General features: G+C 39.5%; 1 protein-coding gene across 5 annotated transcripts in view; it reads left to right on the plus strand.

Annotated features, from left to right (window-relative positions):
* The window catches only part of LOC112108480 (collagen alpha-1(XI) chain), a 221790-nt gene extending 214304 nt beyond the window's left edge, over window positions 1-7486 (plus strand). For all 5 annotated transcript variants that reach the window (XM_026655480.2, XM_026655483.2, XM_026655482.2 and 2 more), the window contains 4 exons: window positions 1290-1402; window positions 2637-2705; window positions 3406-3639; window positions 5754-7486. In XM_026655480.2, coding sequence (XP_026511265.1) covers window positions 1290-1402; window positions 2637-2705; window positions 3406-3639; window positions 5754-5900 — 563 coding nt within the window. In that variant the 3' untranslated portion in view covers window positions 5901-7486. The remainder of the gene's footprint in view (window positions 1-1289; window positions 1403-2636; window positions 2706-3405; window positions 3640-5753) is intronic.
* Window positions 7487-19485: the final 11999 nt, after the last annotated feature.

The raw sequence follows: 19485 nt of genomic DNA on the forward strand, positions 1-19485 counted from the left end.
AGAAGGCTTAAAAATAACCTGTAGCTATTATCACAAATATCATACATATAGTCTTATGTTCCATACTTTACATTCAGGAGACAGTATTACTGAAAGGATTGGTAACGCACGCCTTTCAGAAACCTGCGCTTTGGCTAGCACCTGGGCTAGGACGGTAGTGACTGAGAACCACTGCTATTTGCTGTTCTGCCAGTAATGTGCAATTAGCTGGTAGTGTTAGTCCACATCACAAAAAACACCATCATAATTAGAATGATTGTTAGCAGTCACCTTAGAGACTGACATTTGAATGGTCTTAGGACTGACTATAGCACTCACCCTCAGCACCTTGTCTACACTAGCATTTCTAGGACCCATAATTCCCAACAGTGGTAAGAAGGGTGGAAGCTGTAGAGCAGAAAAGGCTCAGTCCAGTTCAAGTGTCTTTGCCATTATGTTGTCTAACCAGCCATCAGTTATGGTGCTTTTACTATCTAGAAACATCAGAGCCTCAACTACACTGCAGCTTCAGGGTTAGGCAGCATAGTGGTAAAACGCCTGAACCTGAGGCCGCTTATCTCAGTTTCCACCAGTGCTCCCAGTGCAGATGCGTAATTCAGGAGTTAGAAGCAGGGGCAATGGCTCTAGTCCCAGCATGCACCACCCAGCAGAGGTGGAGAAATAAGCTGAACTCCACAGAGGTGTGTAGTAGCAGGCACCCTGCTTCAGCATACCTATTTCTGACATGCACCCTCCTATGACTATGCAGCTTCACGCCACCCTGAACACAGGGCTGTGCCTAAACATCACAATCCAGCCCAGGGTTTGAATTGCTCCTTTATGCCTTAACATTTCTTCTGCTTGTTTTTCTTTCAATGTTTTGAAATATCAGGTTCTGACTTTTCTTTAACTGAAGGATCTGGATGTTGAAGTCACAGGAGGCTGACACATACAACCTGCTTTCTCCATTCAGCTGGGGTCTCTCTCAGAGCTGTGCCTCAGATTTCAGCCTCCTGCCGTGCCATTCACCAGTTCTGCAAATGACTTACTAAAGTCCTTCAGCAAACAAAGGGAGTCATACCCTGAAATAAAATACAAGCTGAAATAAAATAAAAAACAACTGAGGCTGGTTTTATCTTTCATAAAGGAGCAATAAAGACAACAACAAAAAATTGTTTTTGCTTCCCAATCTTTAAGATAAAACAACTATATCTTTACAGATAAAACTTTTTGAGCAGCATTAGATGGCAGTAAAAGATGACTTCAAAATCAATCATTATCTTAAGTAAATCCTCTCTCGTTTGTTTTAGGCGACTATTGGATTGATCCTAATCAGGGCTGCTCTGGAGACTCCTTCAAAGTGTACTGTAATTTCACAGCGGGTGGCGAAACTTGCATCTACCCAGATAAGAAATCTGAAGGAGTAAGTACCAATCTGTGTTTTGGGTTGACTGTTGACAGTTCCTGCCATGTTGTTGCAATATTGAACTAAATAGTAAAATTATACTGTCATGGTTTCATTTATCTGTTTTTATTACAGGCTAATTATTACATTTACTTTGCATAAACATGAGTAAGGCTGTGAGTCTGTTATGGAGGTCACGGAAGTCACGGATTCAGTGACTTTCTGGGACCTCCAGGACTTCTGCAGCTGGCAGGTGTGGCCTATCCCAGGGCCAGCAGCAGTCCTGGGCAGCACCCCAACCCCAAGCACCAACAGACACCCAGGAGTGCCCCTCCCTCCCCAGCAGGCACCGCAGAGTCCCCGCTCCAGAGCAGCAGCTGCACCCCTGCAAGCCCCCAGAGCACCCAAGATTTAATCATGGGTATTTTTAGTACAAGTCATGGACAGGTCAGGGGGCTGTGAATTTTTGTTTATTGCCCGTGACCTGTCCATGACTTTTACTAAAAATACCCATGATTAAATCTTAGCCTTAAACAGGATAAGGCAATGATACACAAACTTTTTACCCCCTTTTTCACAGATGTACTTTATTACTCACCTGCTTGCTAGCTAAATGTCTCCTGCAGCCCAGGACATGACACAGCTATTTACCCATTACTAATGAGCACATAAAGTTCAATCTGATACCTAAAAGATAAACTCTAGTGTCTGATTCTCTACTGTCTCACCCCTGGTGGTATCATTTCTACCTGTACAAAGTGGCTGAAAAACACTACTATTTTGAACTGGTAGTGTTTCACACCCATAAGTATAAATGGCTGCCTAACCAATGAAGAAGGTGGCTTTCTAAAAGCCTATCTAGACAAGGATATGAATCAATGTAGTCATACCAGTGCAAATCCTTATGAATCCAAACGGGTGCAGTTTACCCCAATAACTTATCTGAATTGATCTGAGGTATCTCTGCTACATGCTCTGTATAGTTTATGAACAGAAATTATTTTAACATCTTTTATTCAGTTCAGTTGGTCTAAAGCAATTAATTTGTGGGTATTTTATCTCTATCTAAGCAAAGTATCCAGTTTTAGGGTATTAAATAAATCAAATGTAGATGTGTGTCTGCATAGCTCCAAAGACCACTTAAAATAGGTTGATATCCCAGAAGGAAGATTTATTTTGCAGTTTTTGATGTGAAAAAGCATTCTTTTTTCTAACGTATGTTGTAAATACTCACATTCTCTGCTTACAACAGGTAAGAATTTCATCATGGCCAAAGGAGAATCCAGGAGCCTGGTTTAGTGAATTTAAGAGAGGCAAACTGGTAAGTAGTCATCTCAACATACAGTGATTCACAAACCAGGCATGTACTATCAATGATCAACGTTCACTGAATAATCTTGACTATATAATACAAAAAGGAATTCGTGCAGCCTCAACCTTTTCCCCCCTTAACATTAGAGCAGTTAAGTGGCCTCTTGCACATTGGACAGCAAGGGCCTGCTCTGTGCTTTCCTACTTATCATGCTTCAAATGTAGCAAAAACGCAGTGGTTAACTGCAGAGTGGATGGCTGTATTCTGGCAGCCCTTGCACCACCACTAACCCTCTGTAAAACAGCTTGAGTGCAGATCCCCAGGCTCCATTCCAGGTAACTAAAGATAGGCTGCAGCATCATTTATGCATACTCAGTAACAGACATATAGTTACAATGAACTGAACCTATGTCTCAGAAGAATTTGCTATTACAAGGTCAGAATATTTTGGAGACGATTCTCTGGATCTTGCAATAGGATGCAGCTAAATGTATAGTTGTTTGTCATAATTACTGCTATAAAATGAAAACCTTTTTACTAATTCATAGCTTGATTGTGCTTTAAAATCTAAGAATGACAATATAGTATGTATCGGCTGATTTTTACATTAAGATCAGTTAATGGGATTCTGTGTCAACAGTAATTTTCTGCTTTTGCACTTAAGAGAAGGAAGCAACCAAATGTTCATGTGCCTACTTATATTTTCCAGCTTTCCTATGTGGATGTTGAAGGCAATTCCATTAATATGGTTCAAATGACATTCCTTAAACTACTGAGTGCCTCTGCCAGACAAAATTTCACTTACAACTGTCATCAGTCCGTAGCTTGGCATGATGGGTCATCTGACAGCTATGACAAAGCACTGAGGTTCTTAGGATCAAATGACGAAGAGATGTCTTATGACAACAATCCTTACATCAAAGCTCTTCATGATGGCTGTGCAGTAAGTATAGGCTCAAAATATTCTTTTCTACTTTAATATGACAGGTGGGCTTAGTAGTCAAACTAGTTCATTCTTATGCTGTCTTCCTTCTGAGAAAGGCTCTGAAGATTTTATTTTTAATACTCTGCCATTTTAGTAGATTTTAACTATAATGAATTAGTCAGTTCTCTAAATTTCATATCAAGAAAAATATTAAGCACAAATTAAGCAATAGCAAAGCAAAGTTTGGAATGAATGCTTGCTGTTAGTGCCAATGTGCTGAAATTAGATATTTTGCTATTCTAAAAAAGTTATGTAAGGGAAAAGCAGCAGAAAATAAGTATTGTGAAAGGAGGCATTGCACTGTTAGTATATGTTAACTCTCTGAAATCAATTGATGCAAGGGGAAGATACATTGTTCACAAGCTTTGGATCTACTGTGTATCTATGAATTACAGCTATCCAAAGCACATTTTTGTTGTATGCACTTTGCACTAATTGCATAGTTTGACATGTGTGCATTGCTTATCTAAAAGAAGAGCAGAAATCAACACGAGGTAAAGTCCATGGATTATATCCTGCCCACTCTTCTCCCAGCTTCCATAGTGTCACTAGGAATATTCCATACACACACCAACTATCTGATCATCTCTCCAACAAGGTATTGGGTCCATTCAAGTGTATCAGTTGTTAGCTTCTTGCCTCAGAAGCCACGTCTCAATGCTGAATATTTTGCCATTTGTTGTCTAGATAGCTACATATCTATGCATTTACACCTGACTAATCATTGTGTTTTTGTGATATCTAAGAATCCTCTCTAAAATTCCTTTTTTAGAGACAATTATTGAGAAGGTTGTGATAAATAGCTTGGAGGCAATACCTGGAGTCCTTGGGTTTCCAACAACCTTTTCCATTTGTGTTAGACCAGGTTGTGATACAAAGACATTGCTAGTGTAGTTGGTCAGTGCTCTCTTCTTGGCAATGGAGGTAGAATACGTTCACTGTGGATTCTTTTACATTTATCACTGTTTTTTGTTGCAATATGCCAGGGGTGATGTTCACACAGGTGTGAAATCTGGTGGAGTTAGACAGAATGGTGCTCGATTGGCTGTGTTCTTTTCTTCTTTGGATGAATAGTAGTGTTTTGTTTATCTGCCAGAAGAGTTCTCATGATGGAGTACCATAGGGTTCTATTCTATGACTGCTTCTCTTCAACATGTACCTCTCTTTCTAGTTATTTTAGGTTTTTTTCTTTATAGCTTCTGCTATTGTGGTATCTATATGTGAAACTCTTGGGAGAGATAGTGAAATGGTTTGGGGGTGAAGTGCTATTAATAAGCTGATAACACTAGATTCTACATCCCTTTTTTATCATAGCCTGCTGTGACATTATCTCAGCTTTCTCAGTGTCTCTCTGAGATTGGGGCTTGGATGAGGGGGTAAGATGACAGAAGCTCACTCCAGATGATAGCAAGATGTTGCTTTGGCTGGGTAAAATACCAGAGGAGATGGTGGAGCTGATATCTGCTCCCACAATTAACAGAGTTTGCCTACTTTTTAAAAAAATAAACAAAGGTGCATAATCTAGCAGTCATGTCAGAGTCCTGGATATTTTGAATTTCCAAGTAGCTGCTGTAGCACTTTGCAACGAGGTTACAGCCTTTCTCCTTGGAAGTGCACATTGTCTCAGTTGTCATCTCTAAATTGGATTACTGGCCTCTTCATGAGGATAAAATCCCCACAACCCCTGACAACATGATTCACCAGCTACTACATATGCAAACTCAGAATTCTCCACGGAACTTTAAACCACTTATGGATTTTTCCAGTGAGGAGGCCCATTTTATCCCATAGATTTTTGTGCTGTTCAATCACTTTCTCTTTTCCAAAAACAGTAGTTTCACATTTGCATTTTTAGAAGATAAAAATACTAATTTTAAAAAAGAAAATAATTCAAGAAAAAATATCTTCTTAGAAACATCTGGCATTAGTGTATACTTTTCAGTACATGGGATGGCAGTTATTTATAATTACAATCTATATTGTAAAGTTAACTTGTGAAAGATCTATAACATTGCAACTTTTATGCATAACCATTTTTTATTTTGTTCCCCCCCCCTTTTTTTTTTTTACAGTCAAGAAAAGGCTATGCAAAGACTGTGATCGAAATCAGTACACCTAAAATAGACCAAGTGCCTATTGTTGATGTGATGATTAATGACTTTGGTGATCAGAACCAGAAGTTTGGATTCGAAGTTGGTCCCGTTTGTTTCCTCGGTTAAGTATAGGGCAAAGAGCAGATCGGCAAACAAGTTGTGCCTAGGTGCCACCGACCCACTTCATGCCACATGCAAGTTTTGATTAAGGATGGCATAGAAAAAAATGTCTTGCTGGGTACGAATGTCTTATCTAGGAAATATCCATTGCCCTTGTAGGGCCAGAATCACATGACTTAAACTTATTTGGCAAATCATGAGGGACAGAAGAGGCTGTGGCAGAGACACACAACATAGGGATAGCTTTATGAATACTCCTTTTGGATTCCTTGGTGCTGTAAAACATGAATGTCATGGTGCTCCTTCTATTTCAACAAAGAGGTGCTAAGGAGGTGTGTTTAATAAATTGTAATTATTCTATGTACAGTACTATACTGTTATTTGTGTGTCCATTTCCAAAACTTGCATGTGTCTCTGAATTGCATCTGGCTCTTATTTTATAATTGCAAAACATTTTTGTCAATACTGTGTATGTATTATGAAAAATAAAGTTGTAATTTCCAGTGAATCCAATTTAATTTTTCCGATTAATAATAAAGTCCCTTTGTATATATTGATGTTGAAAAGCTCTGTTATTTGAAGTCGCCAACAAAGCTTCAGGTGGCAAAACTGGAAAATCTTTGGCAAGAAACTCAAAACAACACTTTGCTGATATTACTTTGTGATAATGAATTTCAAGAATGAACACACCCACTGAGGTGCTGTATTCCATGGTGCTATTACCTCAGACTTTTTATTTTCCTTTTCAGATTCTAGGGTTTCTTAAGATACCTGTATATACCTAAAATAAGCAAGTTTATATTTGTGGGTGGGGAAAATGTGTATGAAAAAGGTGGGGAAAGTATGTGCAGAGATCTGTTTAAGTCTATGTGAAGTAACTGGTAGTTATAGTTATCCTTTTTTTTTATCTCATCTGAATTTGTTTTCATTGTGCTTCTTTAAACCATATAAATATTAAAACTTGATTCAAAACAACTATTTATGGATTTGTGCAGTGTTTACATAGCTTTTATGTGAGCAGTGATGAATATTTGCTTCTGAACTGGATACTAAGTTTCACATGATAGCCCATATATTATTTGCCCATCCCATCAATATGAATTCTCTGTTATTTCAACTTAAGGCCAGGAACACAATATGTCTAGGTCATGTGATTCTACCTAGTTGCAAAGCAACATACGAGGGGACTGCTATCTACAGAGCTTGTTTTCTGACCCAAACTGTTACAATTTGCAATCCAAATCTCACAAAAAGGTTGGTTTGGCCTTCCAGCTAAACATTTTTTTTTCAGGTAGTTGGAAGTAGAAATAACATTTTAACTTTAAAACACAAATCCTTTTGTAATTATTTTTCATAATATATGTAAGACTTGAAAATAAATGTTTGTTACTATTTCTTATATAAATTGTTAAATTAATTGGTACCAGATTCCACTCCCTCATTTCCAACTGGTATTTTATACATGTAAAAGTGAGATTTAAAAAGTCAACCTTTTGCTGTTCAGAATTTCTTTTATTTTTGAACCAAAGTTTGTAACTGTCACCTCAAAGAGGGAAAATATGAATTTTATTAATAAAATCAAGTCTTGGCTACCTGGACTGGTCACTCTGTTTCTTCAAACTACAAGAAATATTACATCAGTTTCAGTAGTGTAATGGCATTCTGCTTCCAGACAATCCAGAATGAAAAAAAAAATCTTATTATAAACACAGGCAAGCACTACAAATGCATCATGAACAGAGGTATTAATACCCAAGGCCCCAGTCCTGACACTGATAGCTTGTATAGATCCCTGTTATAGTCAATGGGGCTTTGTGTATTCACAGCAGTCTGCCTGTGTGCTACTAACTGCAAAATTGTGGTCTCAACTTCTTTTCAGAACCTTTATCCATCTTTTATGGCCCCCATAGCCATCTGAGCACCTCACAATCTTCAATGTATTTATCCCCACACGCCGCTGTGAGGCAGGGGAATGTTGGTATCCCCATTTTACAGATGGAGAGCTGAGGCTCACAGAAAGTAAGAGAATTACCCAGGGTCATTTAGAATACCTGTGGCAGAGCACAAACCAAACCTTGGTCTCCCACAACCCAAGCTAGCACCCTAACCACTGAACTACACTCCATCTCTCTAATATTAAAAATAAAAAATGCACAATAAGCAGCTCTCCAAATATATTGGATATTTCAAATGTGTAGGCAGCAAGGAAAAGGAATTTCTACCCTTAGGTATGCTAATCATCTATGGGGAATTCATGTGTCTTATTAATTATTTGATAATGTCAGAAGCAAACTTTGTACATGCTCTGTTCAAAGATTCAACATTATTAAACACTGTACATAGTACATTGTGCCTAGCAGAAAATCAATGGGCTTGAAATTGACACATTAGTAACACCCTGAATTGCACTTAATTCTCTGTAGAAAGTGAGTGTTGCTAGATATAAAATCAAGACATAGGTGTCATGAAGAGATGCTAGGCCCACAAAAAAACCTCAAAAACTATGTAAATTAAATCCTTACTCAAATCTATAAGCAAAAACCAGTCAATAAATTTCAGACCAGGAATTAACAATCTATGTAATCATAAAGAGGCTTACACTGCTACGTGACTTCTGGATTTTACATCAAATCACCACCCTCCCCATGCTACTGGCATCAAATTTTACGAACAGACAAAACTTGTATATGAATAGGAGACATTGTAGTACTCAGAAAGTTGGCCAGGGTGACATCATGAAATGCACAAGCATGAAAAATGGAAAAGTGCATAGGCAATAACAAGTGTATCCCTTTCTTCTCCCTCTTTTGGTTGTTGGAGGTTATCCATCATGTACTGTTGCCCTGTTTTTGTTTTGTCTAGTCCATAAGTGAATCTGTGACTACTTATTGGAACACACTTGTTCTACAGAAAACATATTTCTGTTCCTCAGCGGTTCGTCATTTGATCATTTTCATCAAAATGGCTGATAGTGACCTGTTGTTTATCTTGTAATGCCCAGTTAATATTTCATGAAATATTATGAATGTACTTACTACCCAAGCTACCTTTCAATTTTCTGATTATCAGCCATTTCTCCCAAGTGACTAACATTATTGCCTTTCTCATACTCAGCTGGTATTTCCAGAACAACGTTAGGCACAGAAAGGATAATTACTCAGCCTCCTTCATGATTTTAACACAAAAACATCTGTCACAAACAGTGGCTTTAAACGGATAACAAGAAAATGAGAAATTAATCACTTGCCAAACTATACTGTAAAGACAATACTTGATGGAACATTTATCATCACTTCTCCTTCTGATTACATTAGGGAAATCTGGGTTTTAATACTTTTTCAGTATATTTTTTTCCAACAACTTGTAAAGGAAAGCATTTGCTGCTTCTTGTGGACTAGCCTCCATTTGATCACTTAAATAGTGATCAGTGAAATTCTCCTTGAAAGAAAAATATTCACCCTCTTCTATCCTTATAAACTGTTTGAACCAAATTATTTGGCCCAACAGAAATATGCTTAGCACAAGGGCTTAAAGGTGTCTTTGTGCCTTCAAAAGCCTGGGCCTGCCTGGACTCACTTGGTCCCTGTTGTTCAACAGAACAGCCTGAAGGTGTCAATAGACCACAGGGGATTCCTAGCAGCCAGGAATGCAGTAAATACAGCATCTTGGCCAAGTCCCATTTTCCCCTGTCATACCATCCCTGCTGAGGACAGTAAAGGAGAGAGCACAGGTGTCATTACAGTAGCCCTATGCCACAAGACTACTACTTCACTCAGGAGGCATTCTCCAGTGCTGAAACCTGTTGGGCTTACAGTTGCTTTGTACCAACAAAATGGCAAAAAGCAGCCAGAGCAGAACAATGATGCTGGGTCTTTATTTAGAAAATATTAAATAACCTAAAGGATTTGAGCACCGACCATCTATTGATTTCAAGCACAGAGTCAACAGTTCAGCACATTTACTGTATTTGAAAATAAGACAATTTTTTTTTGTATCTTACTATGTAAACTTGCATAGTACAAAAATCACTAAGAGCCTGACACAAAGCTCTGTGAATTCATTTGGAGTATTTCCACTGGCCTTTAGATCAGGCCTTAAGAATGCCATGGTGGCTTTTTTCAGTTCATTACAAAGGACAGTTCCAGTCTTGGTTTTTTTGTTTTTTTTTAAAACACAAGTAGGGAATGAAGTAGTTTAGGAGGAAGTGAAAAGTTCTTTTTGTTGACATAAAATTTTCTTCTGTTGGAATATTAATAATAAAATGATGCAAGGCTTTATATTCTATTCATACAATCTCCAGAGTCTGTCTCTTTTTGTATTAGAATGTCATCACAATGGCAATTCAGGTGAGAGAAAAGCTCAGCTTTGTGATCCTGTTGACCAAACTGACTCACAAAATAATACACAGAGAAGGAACAGGCTCTGGAGAATGCATCACTCAGAATTGACCATCTTTCCGATTTTCATGTTTAGGGATCCCTTTGTTAGCACTCAAAAGGATTTTAGATATATCCACTTTGCTCTGGGCATTCTGAGTTGCTCATTGCATAGTTATTAAGATGAAAGCTTTGTTATTGTTACAGCTGGTCAGAAAATGGAATTTAGATTTTTGTGACAAATTTCTAAATCATTTTCATTCTGGAATGGAACAAAATGTGTGGGTTTTTTCAATTATTTTGCCATAAGAAAAATTCCAACACTGCCGATTCCAAACTGTTGAAAGGAAAAACAAATACATTTTTTATTTGAAACTAAATTTCCAATTTTATTGATTCAAAATTTTGACCTGGAGGAAGAAGTCCAAAGATGGCTATTCTGAGTTTATATCTTAATAAGTGGGCAGGGGAAGTGGCCATTGTCCTCTGCTAGGCACAACCAAATAAAAAATAAATCACACCAAACAAAATGAAAATAACCCCACAATCATAGTTTGAAGGAGAGAGATAAGTGGGAAAGGGAGATGGTGAGGCAGGGGGAGGAAAAGGGTGTTGATGGAGAGGACCTGGTGATGGGATGGGGAAGCAATTGCACAGCCTGGACAGCCCAAGGGCACAGAGGGAGAGAGCTGAGAGCTGCGATGCACTGTCTGGGAACATTTCTGTGTGGACGCAGGAAAGCCACATTTTGACAGATTTGGCTTCCTGCATTCACTGTGAAGGGGCAGCTGGGTTCACATATTAGCTGGGGACAGGAGTTATCTCCAGAAGAGGCACCCAGAAGACTTGGGGTGGGGAGAGGTGCTGCAAGAGCCCCAAGGTGCCAGTAACTTCATTTCCCTACTATCAACTGCAATACTGGACTCTGTCCCCAATCCTCTCTTCTTCCCATTCCCAAGTGCAACCCCCCCACCCCAATCAACTACTCCTGGTCCCTGGCACGTAGTAGTACTCCTGGTCTCCCTTAGACAGCTGTTTACATCTGTGGATCAGGAGAGGGTACTCTGAGGTCTGAAAAGGTGACCCTGGAAGAGGAGAGGAGATGCATTTTTCAGAGACAGAAATACTAACCCCAAATCCAGGTTCCCTCCACCCAATGATTTGGTGGAGGAAGGGAATAGATGAGGAAAGGGTAAGCTCTTGTCTTCCCCCCCCCCCGCCCCGTAACCCTACTAGCCGATGGTCAGACCCACAATATATAAGCCCTATCCAAAATGTTTATATGTAAAATAGTCCAATCAAGGAGCTGCAAATTGCAGTGGTGAGGGAGATTTAACACGAGCCCAATAACTGTTCTCTCTTGGGAATTGCACAAGTAGACAGTCAGTCAGTCAACATATCCTCATCTAGTCCCAAACCGAAAGACTCAAGCTCCATTGTAAACAGGCAGAAATTAATCCTCTAGACATGCATGTCAACTGAGCCAATCACATGTTCTCCAAGTATTTCTGAGTTCACACAGCCAACCATAGGAAACCACATGGGAAAATATGACAAAATTCAATCACAAATGAAAAGTCACTAAGTGCACCAATCACAAGTTACAGAGTGGTAAAACTAAATTTGGGGGAGGAAATTTCAACCAAAAAGAGAAAAAAATTATCTTTTTTTTTTTCAAATTAAATGTTGATTGAAAATGTGACATTTCAAAGAAATCAATATTTTACAAAACCTTGTTTTCTTCGAAATTGCATTTACAACAATTTTTTTGTTCAGAAATTTTCAACCAGCTGTAGTTATTTTTTCTTATATATAAAAATAATGCTTAAACCACTTTACAACACCATCTATACGTCACAGCATAATACTATCGCTTATGAGAGATAATGCACAGATATATTTTCCATTGTCTAATACATGAGTGTCCAGAAAATAGATTTCCCAATAACTTGCTTTATTTAGACTAACTTGTTATCAACAGGTATAATCTGTGTAACAGAAAGTAATAGGAAGCCCAAGTGTTAAGTGGTCTGCTGACATCTGAGGTTCTTTTGTAGTACAGTTTGATCCATGATAGTATTATAGTACCATTAGTGTGCATGGTGGTTTATAGGCATTCAGAAATATAAGATCTCTTCCATGAAGAGTTGCAGTCTAAGGGGACAAAATAGAGACAAAGGAGAAAGAAGGGCTGCAACATAAAAGCAAAGTGTTTGAACAATTATGGTTTGCCACATGTTGAATTACTTACAAGGTACCTGGGGTTCCCAAGGTTTTAATCTTTATTTTGTAAATGAAGGATTATGATAGGATACAAGACAGCAAGTCATTTAGTGTGTGTGTCGGGGGGGGGGGACGGAACGAGATTAGTCAAAAGAAGTGAGTTCTAAGGAGACACAGTACATTTAAGACACTAAAACATTAAATCAAAAATCCTCTTGTCTTTCATGGAGGCTGCAAATTAAAGGCCCAGAATACTAAACATGGGCAGGGGTTGACACCAGGAACAGATTTAGGGACAGGCGACCGAGGCGACCACCGGGGGTGCTGGGGTTGGGGGCTCCAGGCTCAGGATGCTGTTCTTATTGTTAGCGACAAAAGGGAAAATAGAATGTTTGAAGTAAAATGTTTCACATATTCTGTATGTGGATTCATTTTGCACTAACCTCCTAGAATGTTCTGGACCTTTGTTCCAGACTTTCTGAGAACTACATTTTCCTTGAATCTCCTAGAATGTTGTCAGCTATGCCCTTGCGGGTATACAAGGAGCAGGGCATTGCCAGTCAGTCAGTGAAATATAAGCCCAGCTGTAATATTGTGAACCTTATTTCTTTGTGTAACTGTGAAAGTGTACTTGTGTTTTAAGACTTGAAAAGTGTAAGTAGCGACTAATAAAGGACATATTTAATGAGATGCCAGAAATATCTATCGAACCCCTATCTAGGCAACAATATAAAAGAAATACTGTTACTTCTTTTGCCATGCTGAACGTGTAATGTTCGATGACTTTCTAAGACTGCAGAACACAGACTTTTGCTCTACCTAAGACTATCCGTTTTCCCCCATAGAAAATAAAAGATGCCCCCAAAGAAGCTCTCAGAACCTCAGTATAGGAAGCAAAAAGCTCAGTTGCAATCTAGTTTGGAGCAAGGAACAAAATTGATGGGAAAATAACAGAAACAAGACCACATATACTGTGCTTCAGGTAGTAGCATTCATCCCAGTGCAGAAGAAATTGAGGAGCAAAGCATAAATGATGGAAATCCTACTAAGGAGTTAGCAGATTTACCTGAAGATAAGGTATAGAAATGTGTGGAAAGTGATGGAGAATTGTCCAGTTTTCCTGGTGCCATAAAGGAGAGTGATGATAAAGAAGAATGTGGCTCACATGAAAAGGAGAGTAATGACAAAGAAAAATCTGGTTTACTTGGAAAGGAGAAAAACAACAATAAAGAAGAATCAGCCTCATGTGATGACAGAAAAAGCCATGAGAAAAGTTGCACACCACAAATTGATAAATCAGATCCTGCTTTATGGCCGTGATCCTAAACTCTGCCGATATTGATCGTACAATTTTGGATGGGCCGGGCAAAATCGAGGATATGATGTTTCCAGTAAATGAGCAAATCGTGCATCAAAGTCATGAAATGGTCTGCAAATGCAATAAAAAGTAAGGTATTCAAAAGTTTAACAAATGGGGGGGGGGAGCGGTAAAGATGCTTCTTGCCTGGGGTGCCAATAGGTCTAGGGCCGGCCCTGTTGACACCTTATCAAATATAGTCCTAGACGTGTGGGTGGAATAGGAAAAGGTGTACAAAAGATGTGGTTTCCCAACCTGTTGTTGAGATAACGGGATGATATGGGACAACCAGGTAGGAAGCCTGGCCCAGTGCCATCCTCTTGGGTTGATCTTCACTTACTTGTAACCTTACAGAGACCATTAAAAATGAAGATGAAAGGAAAAGTATGTACAATGTAAGATTGTAAGTATGAACAATGCAGGAAACCACTTTACTGTATTTATCTTACTCTTATACTTATGTATATTGATTTTTCTATATTTTCCATCATATTCCAGTATGAACTAAAGCTCAAACAGTTTCTATATGTGCTTCTCCAATTTCATCTTCTTAATTAACTCTAAATAGTCACCTGAAAAAGAACCTGTTATTTATGACAAGGTCATGTTGCACCCCAATAAGTATTTTGACAATTGTAATACTTGACCAGGCTATACCATTTTAAGTGAGAGGTCTCTCTTATAGCATATGTGCAACGTGCCTCTGGTGGCACATGACCAGGATTCATCACCAAATTTGGTCCGCTAGTTGGATAATTAGCTTCCCCATCTTGAGCTGGGTAGTGATGGGGAGTGTGATGTGAATGCTGATCCATGCCCCTCAAATGAGAGGTGAGTCAGTCTCTAAGAATATGGAAACACTTACTTACTACTAGAGAAGATGAGGATGTGGGTGAATGGACATACTTTGTAATGGGGCTCAGCACCCCTGGATTTGCAAGCAGCTTTGCTCCATTGAAAAACTTACCTCGATGGTACCTGATTGTGCAACCCTCATTCATGCTGGTGAACACTTACTCACACAAGTATTCCGACTGATTTCAAAAGGTCTATCTGTGTGAATGAATGATCGGTAAGTATCTAATCCAAAGCCACTGAAATCTGGAGAAGTCTGACTCCAAAATGAACAGTTGTTCAATTGTGCCCATGAAGAACAGTGTTAGGGACATGCTTTTTCAGATGCTTCTCTGACATGAAGGGTCTGATCTTGCAGAACTTTCACTGACTTCAGAAAGGGATCAGAAGTTAAAAGTTTAGGAAGATATGGTTAAGTATTGTGATTGGTGCAGGAAGATGAAGATGATGCTGTCCTCTGCAGGAAGGGAAATAAAGCCCCATACATACTGTTCCCCTGCAGAGGAGAATAAAGAGATCCCCGGTATGCCACCCCATTACTCTGTGTATCAGATATAAGAAATCAGTGCAAAACTTTGCCCATTTCATAGCATGACAAGCAACCAGCCTTAACCAGGAGCCATGGCATGGCTCAGAGAATGCATTTAACCTCTTTACTGATGAGAAGCACTGCTCCAACTGCTGGAATTTAAAAACAACAAAGCAAGACTTCTGAGATAAGAACTGGCCATATAATGGATATAAGTGACCAGGAGTAAAGCAATTTAAGACAGCTGCTGAAGGATTTGTCCTTAGTCATTTCTGCCTTTGTATTATTTTATCTTTCCAAATATTTCATCAAATTTTAATATAGTTTACTCTTAATCCAGAGCTGCTGTCTAAGTATGAATACTGGCAAATCGAACTAAGCAGAAAATTCTTTCAGGGACAGACCTACTAGAGATGTCTGTGTTGAGTTCTATTAGCTTATGGCATGAAACCGTTTTTTTTTATATATTCCATCAAGGCACAGCTGCAAAATATAACCAAATACAATGGAAATGTAATGAAAGTATAGGTCCCTGTTAATCTCTTCCCCTGGGCCTTTACACCAGCAAGGAGAGCACAAGGATGGCATAAGAGCCCTCCACCACTGGCACAGAAAACAGAATGCTGGCCACACCCTATGCAATCACAGTGTTTGCTTAGATCAGGCATCTGCGCAATGGAGAGAAGAACAGGTTCCCTCAAACAGTTATTCTCCCTGGTTGCAAATGGATGAGGAAGGGCGAGGAGAACACAGAGCCATCGCTGGCTGGGCCTGAAGAACATCTGGCAGATGAAGCACACCTCTCCTGCTTGTGTGACAGTGGAACTCATAGGGGACTGTGACTCAGAGGGGCTTTTTGGAGTCTGTGGGGCAAGACAAGCTATTTGTCACCCATATGAGTAGAGTCTTGATCAGCCCTAAATATTTTATGTAGGTTCTCACAGCTAGAGGTACTGGGGCCTAGTACATTGCACAGTGGACTGGGATTCAGGAGAGCGTGGCTCTAGTCGCAGCTTTGCCACTGGCCTGCTGGGGGACCTCGGGCATCTCAATTGTGCCTCAATTTCTCCATCTGTAAATTGGGGGAAATTACACTGACCTTCTTGAAAAGCACTTAGAGGTCTATGGATGAAAAATGCCAGACAAGACCTAGGTATTAATTACCACCATGTCCATCGGCATGGTATCCCAGTGTTCAGACTGCATCTGACACTAGCATGGGGGGAGGAGGATGCTAAAAGACTTCACTTTCTTATTTCCCCATTTACAAGGAGCAAGCCCCACTGTGCTCAGAAGGGGGCAACGACTGCTGCTCTTCTAACACCAAAGGAAGCATTCACACTGGAAGTAAGACCATGCCTTCCCCTACCACAATTCCACATCCACCCACAAACCTGGTCAGCAACACAGGAGGGAGCAGAATACAAGAAGATGGTACAGGGTATTCAGTGTACACACTCCTTCTCCCTACATTCATGGAACGTTTAGGGACCGGATGATATGTCCAGAAGCACAATTCCTGCTGGAGCTCCCTCTACAAGAGCCAGATTTAAACATGATCTTAGCCTCCATTTCTTTTTCATTTATGATGGAGTGAGAATGCACCCTTGTGCAGACATATGTCTCTGTTTATTTCATCAAGAAAAAACAAAGCCACAGTCTTTGAGGAAACTGCATATGATTCAATGATGCATCTTTCCCCAACAGTTTTCCTAGAAGGTGCAAAAAGAGAGAAAAGGAGATTAGAAATTCAGATGATACCTGATGATTTCTTGATTAAATGATTCTTGAACATTTCAGGGTATTAAGCATTTTTGCATGTGTGCATTCATTTTTCATGCTTTGCATAATCTTGCCGATGACTGTATGCACAAGTGTATCATGTAGAAGCAGCAGCTAGCTGATGTGATTACTCATTAAATTTAATGAGCAGGTTAGAATTATCTACTATAAAAAGTAAGTTGAACACAAAATCACAAATTTGAAAGCCAAGCTAAGGGATGAAAACATATGCAAGTACAATTAGTCATGTAACCTTTTCAATATGCATCACTATAAATACTTCATACAGGTATCCACCAGACTTAGATGCACATTACCCTACTGGAACACAATTGTGACAGTGTATGAAATGATACATTTAACTCTAATGAGACACAACTTACAGGAAGAAAAATCACCACCATTTTAAGCGGTCTTTCTCTTGTAGCAGTGGAATGTTTTCAGTACATAAACCAGTGATAGCTGAATATTGTTCAGTCTTTTTTTCCCCCTTTTTAAATTCACTGGAACAATACAGCATTAAATGCAGAGTGCTTACATGTTATTAGGTCAACATAAGCAAGTGTGGGGCAACTTACATACAAACAAGCTGGATGGATACAGCTGGAATAGGAAACACAGCTACATGGAGAGTGAAACAAGATGGAAGAGAACAAGATGCCACCAGGCACTGCCCACCTCTTTAGACCACTCAGCACTGACTCATTAAGGGAGGGGGGATTAAGACTCATGAAAGGCAAGGCAACAATAAGTGGGAGTAAGGAGTTTCCCATGAGGAAGTACCCCTAGCCCCACACAAACCTTTGGGAGGGTTAAGGAGTGTGGCACCCAACTCCCCTCCTGAGATGTGGGAAGGAAGAACTCTTCCACCTCAGCTCCTATCATCCCATAAAGAAGAGAAGAGAAAATTGGGCCAATCATTTCCCAAAATGAAATGAGAAAAAAAGGCCATCAGTGAATCCCATGATCTGTGAAGACAAAGGGAGGATTAGGAGGCAGCAAAAAGAGCAGTAATAACACCCGAATAAGGATTTTGTATTCTTCCCATGGGAGTAGAAAATGTTAAATTTGGGGAGATAGCTTTAGCCACCTAAAAACTTCAGGGATTGCATTAATAAAGGAAACACTGAGCTTGGAACAGAAGCTTATTTACTTAATTAAAATGGCCAGATTTACTCCTGGTGAAAACCTACCCACAAGAGCAATATTCAACAGCTGTTATTTTATTTTATTATTTTTTATTCTCTCCCCCCCCAAATAAAGAAAGTTTTCTATACCCCCCGAGCGTCCCACTTTTTTGGATCTTGAGGGAAGCTTCTGGGGACATAGAAGGGAGATTAATTTGGACCTGGTGGGCAAAGAGCTTAATTTGGGTCCAGCAGAGAGTTTCCAGGTAGGAGTTGGATGGACACTGATTGGTGCATGAGGACACTGTGGTTTCTGTGTTGGGTTATGTGATTCTTCGCTGTTTTTTTATTTATGAACGGCTGTATCTAATGACCTATTGGAGCTCCATTTGCATTGATTAGGCTGTTAGAGTTCTAGAGGCTAATACTCCTCTCTCTTACACAGGTCTAACTCTGTTGCCATCAGTGGAGTTACCCAGATTTACATTCTTGATCAGAGATGCACTGACACACTGAGCATTGGGGAATTTGGCACTGAGACTGAACAGACTCTGTGGAATAAAGAGAAGAAAAGCCCCTACATGCATTACAGAAATAGCTAAAACGCTGACAAAGAGAAAGACGAAGAGGCCTGATTCTGACCCACGCCCGAGGCCTTATATACTGCTCTCAGGAGAAGCCACACAAAATCTATCCCCAAATTCCTAGTTCAGTCCACTATACCCAAGTCACAGAGTGATCTCCTAATTTAATCATAAAAGGTGAAGACCAACAGAACATTAACCAGGATGGTTTGCTGCACAGACTTGCAGATTGCATAGGTGCTTGCCTTTTGACCAAGTAGCAAATGTATGTTCATCCAATGCACACAGCACAGGACCCTCAGAGCCCAGAGACCATATCTGGAGGCCAGAGTTGCTGAACCAAAGGAGCAACAAGAGATGGGATTATTTACAGACAAAGGATATAATCCACAAGGTACAGAATAAAAATACCCCCAAACACTAAAGAACAAAACATTTATGCCCAGCTCCTGAACAAAGTAGCCAGATCACATTGTTCCCAATGGAAGCTTATTAAGCACTTTTGAAAAACTAGTTATTTCAATTAGGAATTTAAAATGTGACCTAAGCTCTTTTCAAAATGGAGACTGATTTCAAATCTCTAAGAGATTGCTTTTGAGTTCATTGTCAGAGGGAACAGTTTTTTCCAGCATATGTCCCTTTTTCTCTCTCCCCCCAAACAGCCTGCTTTTGTATATTTTTTTCCTCTGCTGTAATCTCTCTTACAATCTATCCATAAAAAAAACCTACAACAACCTCTAGGATGGACAGTTATAACT

This window comes from Terrapene carolina, unplaced genomic scaffold (genome assembly GCF_002925995.2).
Source record: "Terrapene carolina triunguis isolate 2854851 unplaced genomic scaffold, T_m_triunguis-2.0 Scaffold210, whole genome shotgun sequence".
Classification (NCBI taxonomy): domain Eukaryota; kingdom Metazoa; phylum Chordata; order Testudines; family Emydidae; genus Terrapene; species Terrapene triunguis.